This window comes from Choloepus didactylus, chromosome 3 (genome assembly GCF_015220235.1).
Source record: "Choloepus didactylus isolate mChoDid1 chromosome 3, mChoDid1.pri, whole genome shotgun sequence".
NCBI lineage: Eukaryota > Metazoa > Chordata > Mammalia > Pilosa > Megalonychidae > Choloepus > Choloepus didactylus.
The window spans coordinates 169,417,216-169,423,215 of NC_051309.1; the positions used below are offsets into that span (position 1 = coordinate 169,417,216).

Here is a 6,000-nt window from a genome sequence, read left to right on the forward strand (position 1 = left end):
AGGTCTTTAACCCATAAATTCTAAATTCTAGGAATTTATGGTAGAAGCATTAGTGTGGGCAATGATCTGACGACAAGCATTCGGTGGATACGTGTGTGTGGGTGCAGGCATATATGTGGCTGGGAGAGGAGGCAGTAGTTTAGCCACACTCTTTCCTCACAGTTGGCTAGAGAATGTAAGTATATCTTGTTAGATCATTGCTGTGGTCTATGAGGAAAAAATTGCCTTTTTAACTTGGTAAATGTCAGATTAAAGCCAAAATGCCTAGGCATAAACAAATCTATACATCATCTTGTGCTTCATAAGTTCCAAAGTACTTCTCTTAATTTTCCACAGCCTTAAAAATTTCACTTCATCATCTGAATTTTAGTCATTTTGGTTTCAAAGTAGGCATAACAACAACAACAACTTAATATTGAAAGAAATTAATATAATATTGATTTATTTAAATATTCATGACCCTAATATTCAATGATGATTTCAATAACAGTTACTTGGTTTGGGTACCTCCTTGGAGGCTTCTGAACACGCACATCTTGTTACATGACATCTTCTTACATGCACATCTTGTTACATGACATCTTCTTACATATCTACACTTCTTTTTACACATCACACACCCGTGCACGACACTTAGGAATGAACTTCCCTAGTGTCTTCTCATCTTGGCAGCATACTGACCACATAAACTGACACACCGTCACTGTGTGATCTTTGGCTATAAGTTCAACCTCTATGAGCTTTATTTTTCTTCACTGGGGTAATGCCAACCTGGCAGAATACAAGGATTAGATAAGACAATGTTTGAAAAACACATAATAGAGTGTCAGGAAGAATAAATGCTAAATTAATATACTCTGTTTCTTACTTTATCCTCCCTTTCAAACAAACATATATCCTTTGGAGAAGAGAAAATGTCATTTGAAAGCCATGCTTTCAGGTTCAATTAGGTTAATGTGTAGGAAATCTTTTTGATAGAATTAGAAATAGGAACCATTTGTCTATTGAAAACAATTTACTGCTTTCATTGTAAAGTAATATTATTATCATATCTAAGAATGTTTATTCTACTATGCTATATCAAAAAGAAACACATCCAGTGCATCTAACAGTGGTTTCACCTCATTGAAATTTTAAAAAGTCCGGTATTATATTTCATGTTAACTATCTGTTCTTTTAAGAAACTTTTCTCATCTACCTTGATTCTTTTTTAGAGCAGATTTCACAGAAGCATCACAAACTACAAATCTATGTTTAGCTCCTGCTGCTCCTCAAAGGATCACTTAAAATATGTTCTTAATATAGGGCAACTGAAGATATAATGGTGATCAACTGCAAAGTAACTGTTCCTAAAGCCATATAAAATATTAAAGTGAAAAAGCTGAACCTTAATTTCATTTATGAGGCAAAAGATACAAGTATTGAGGAACATACAGGAAACTCATCATTAGGAGTTTTGAAAGGTACAGAAGTTTGAAAATCCAGTGGATTATACATGGGATGTTTAGAATTGATAATTTAGAACAGGCTTTGAACAGATGTGATAAATAATCTTCACATTTTTTTTTGTGTTGCTTGTTTTTAATTCAATGTGTTTCACTGAATGATTTATGGTAGGAGATACCAGATTCCTGGCCAGAAGGACCCAGGGCCATAGGAATTTGAGCAATTATCCTATAATTATAAAACTAGAGGAAATAGAGTTCTGGGACATTAACAGATAGCATGTGTCCTAAATCTTTCTTATCAACATTATTCCTTAGGACCCTGACTCTAAAGTGACCTTTATTATGAAGTCTAGCAGCCAACCTTCTAATAGCTGGAAGCACTTCAACAAAGATTTTTTGGTTTGTTGTGTGTGTGTGTGTGTGTGTGTGTGTGTGTGTGTGTGTGTTTGTGGCAATAACATATTTCAACACGACCAGGATATTTCATTAACACTCTGCAGTTCTCACCAACCCATAATGGGAAAGTAGGACAATGTTCACTCAAAACAAGAACAGAAAGGAATGTTTTAATTTATTAATAAAAGAGAACCCTATTGATAAGAGACCAGAGCCAGTGTCATGGGGAGATTAGACTGGAATTCTCAAGTTCTTCAGAAATGAACATTCTTCCTTTAGGACCAGAGAGTTCCTCCTTCCATTTCAAGCATATTAACCTTCACTCCTTAACTTTCCACTTATAGGTAACAACAGTCTCAGAAGTACTCAACTTACAGGATGTTGGGAGGGAAATGGTCATTTTCAACAAGATTTAAGAGTAGAACAATGGGAGCTATTTGCTATTAATCCTTGGTGGAGAAAAATAAGTGAAAATTTTCTCATATGCTGCCACTAAATGAGATTAAATTGTCTTCTAGAATCTAATCAATTTTTTTCTAAAGGAGGAAGCAAATCCTTTCAAATAAAACTGTGCTTTCAAGTCTCTAAAAATAAAAATCTCACCCTTTGGGTACACAGAATACATAAGATTGAACAGACTGTTGAATTGAAAGTGAATATTTATTCTAAGAGCTTTATATTAATTAACTTAGCCTTGTGTGAGGGAAGTGCTAAAATTACTCCCATTTCACACATGAATAAATAAACAGAAGCACAGATAAGTTTTGCCTAAGGTCACAGAACTAGTACTTATTTGGTGGAAGGGTCTGGCTATTCAGCCCAAAGGAAATCTGTAGAAGGAATATAAACTTCCGGGGACCTCATGTCTATTTTATTAACTGAGGAGGCAGTGAAACTTTGATATATTTTTCCCACTGGCATCTAGGCTTTTTTTTTATTAGTGCTGTTTTAGTTTGCACTTACAAAGATCTGCAATGGTCTATAAATTCCCTGTGATGAATCCCATGCACTGATGGGAGAAGGATAAATTTTTTATTGAAATTATTAGAGAAAGCAAAATGCATTTTGTAAAGACCATTTTTTTGTACAGCCCCTCTAAATGCGCTCTTCTCTGAGTAAAGCGTTGTTCCAACCAGTGCTTGTGTGTGTTGTCTTCCTTGGCAACCAGGATACCCCAGGCCAAAGTATCTGGATTTGTACTCTAGGTGACTAGTATATTTTTGCTGTTCTTCACATGGAAGGCCTTCTGCCCTGGTGGTAGCCTGAAATCTTGGGGTGACATCAATATTTGCCTCCTTTTCAGGCTATAGTCTACAGGTTCTCTCTAGCACAGCACAGTGTGCTTTATGACAATATTTTAATTTTTTAAACTTTATTTTATTTTTATTTTATCTTTACCTTCATTTATGGAATGAGATAATTTTCTGGATTCTGTATGTAATCAATCTGATAAACAGATACAGTGGGGAGTCTCAAATCAGTTCTTTTAGTTTGACATAATTTTAAACAGATTAAGTTTTCTAGAATTATACTGATTTTTGGTTGCCACATATTTTAATTCATCACATAATTTTAATTGCCACAAGTATTTTTCTTAAGCCAGGCCCTTTCTGCCATTTCCCATGTCCAGCTCTCTGACCCAGGTCCAAACTGCAATCCAGATTCAAACCCTAAAGTGCTCACAGTTGCCAACAACTGTGTTTTGCAGCCTAAATCCACCTCGTGTAGTAAATTCTTCCCAGCAGCAATTGCTTTGAAAATATTTTCATTCTTTCTCAATCCAAGGTTTTTAAGATGTTCTAAGATTCTTTCTAACCCTGCTCTCCTCAAATCACAACTTTTCATCTCCCAGGCTAGATCTTTGTATTTCTCCTGAGAAGAGCTGTATTTTACACACATTCATCTCCCGGGTATGGGCTTTTCACTGGACCAATACGAGTAAATGTACAAATAATATGTGTATATAGTAAATAATATATTATTTATAAATTATATACATTTATATAGATATAGATATAAATACTGTATATATTTTACTCAGCCTCCCTGAGCCTCCAATCCTTAGATATGATATTTTTGAGGAGCATGGCAGTACATTTATTTATTTGGCTATTTAGCCAAGGACTAAATTTATTAATAAAGATGAGACTGACCATTTTCTCCTCAAGCGTTTTAGTTCAGGATATACAACCAAGGTTAGGACAGGGTTAGAAAACCTGACAGAAGCTTTGTTTCAAGTGATGGAAGAGTGCTTCTGGTTTTGAAAACCAGAACTGAGCTCCAAGAGCAATAAATGGGAGATAAATGTACACATCTTGGTGGGAGCAAAAAATAATAGTGGAGAGAATCAGCCAAGGCTGGGATCTTCCAAACATTTGGAGCCTTTCAGGGCAGAGAGGAGGAGAGAAGAGCACAGCCATAGAAGCTCATGAGAAATCCCAAGAAAATATCAGAAAAATAATAAACACAATTCTAATCAGCAATATTACTAACTTCATATTTGTTTTTCATAAAGAATGAGTTTTCCTTTATATTAAATTAAGTCATGATAATGTCTTTCATGATATATTTTTTAAAAAAATTGTTAAATAGGATCAAATGTATTGAACACAGTGAGGCAAATTCTGTATCTCTATCCTCGGTCTCAGGAAAAACTTTACTTACACACACTCTATTATCTGGTGCTTTCAGGGTTTATTGCTGGTTTACTAGGGCAAAATGTAAGTATTATTATGGATTCTTTTCCAAATAATCTTAAGAGAAAATTAGATGCTTCCCTTTTCCTTAAATCAATCGCCATCAAATCAGGAAGAATTTTTAAGGTGGTGCATTGGTTCAAAGAGCCCCAGTCCAGCACAGATTCTCAGAGATGGCTAAATGCAAGCTCTTTGTTTATAAACCTCTGATCACAGAATGAGGTTAACAGCGCCGCCTTCCGGAAGAGAAATGACAAATTTCTTCCTCCAACAGGCAGCACCGTATTTCTGGTTCTTGTAAATGTGAAATACAACAGCTTTTGGAAAGGGTTGAGAATAGTCAAATAGACTGCTAAATGGGGTGTGCTAATTCCAGACATGTATACTTTGGAATCATTTTTTAAAAATCACTTTGGACACATCGTATAAATCCACAGCGACAAACCATTCCAGTAAAATCAAATCTACTCGTCGCGAAAGCCATGGCAGAGGGTGACGCACTGGCACAGAGGGAACAGAGAGAGAGAAGATCGCTTGCGTAAACCCAGCTCGGAAGCCGCAGATGCATCACAGAGCTGCGGACCAGGTGACCGCCAGGAGTGTCAGCTCCCAGTGGCCTCTCTTCCCCAGCCCCGAAGCGGGACAGGAAGAGGAGAGAAGGAAAGAGAAAGAAGGAGGCGCGCGCTCTGTACCCGGAAGGCGGCTGCCTCTCGCTCGCGGCTCCGAGGCCGGGTCCGGGGAAACGTGGAGCCGGGGCCTGCGCCGCGGCCGAAGCAGCAACAGCCGCCGCAGAGCAGCCAGAGCCACTGCAGCGCTCTCAGCTCCATCCCTGCGCGGAGACCCTCAGTCGACAGCCGGGGACCGTTTTCTCTTTCCAGTTTTCGGCTCCTCCCCTTACCGGGGCTTGGAGGGCGGGAGGAGTGGAGTTGGGGGTGCAGGGTCCTGGAGACTGATTTTAGTTAAAATCCCCGTTGCACAGGAAACTTGGGTTCTCGCTGCTTTTCTTCAAGTATCAGACACGTGACCATATGCTCTCGGGTTCAGTCTCCCATTCATTAAAGAAAAGTCTGAAAGTCATTTTTTATACAGTAGCGCAAATGCAAATTATTGTGTGAAAAGTTTGATTTCTGCCATCTAGCTATTATATAATGAAGAAAATGTCAGGGTATTTGACTATTTCTTTGGGCCTGCGCTTCCGGGTTAAGTCCTTTACTTTTCTTTATTTTATCTCAAAAGGAAAGATTCAGACAATAGTTGAATTTAACTTGACTTTAATCCTGTTCTTGCTGCTATGGTCTGACACATTCGGACCTGAATCAATGCGAATTTACACATTCATTCAGCAGATGTTTATAAATATTACGCTAATTTACAGCTGTGAAATTAATGCACAGTTTATTGATTTATCATATTATGCCTGATTCAAAACCTCTCTAAGCTTCTTTCTCCCTTTGTAAAGA

At 37.6% G+C, this 6,000-nt stretch overlaps 1 protein-coding gene across 5 annotated transcripts in view; it reads right to left on the minus strand.

Annotated features, from left to right (window-relative positions):
* Positions 1-5,519, minus strand: part of CTSO (cathepsin O) — a 49,212-nt gene extending 43,693 nt beyond the window's left edge. For all 5 annotated transcript variants that reach the window (XM_037830889.1, XM_037830887.1, XM_037830884.1 and 2 more), the window contains exon 1: positions 5,233-5,519. In XM_037830889.1, coding sequence (XP_037686817.1) covers positions 5,233-5,367 — 135 coding nt within the window. In that variant the 5' untranslated portion in view covers positions 5,368-5,519. The remainder of the gene's footprint in view (positions 1-5,232) is intronic.
* Positions 5,520-6,000: the final 481 nt, after the last annotated feature.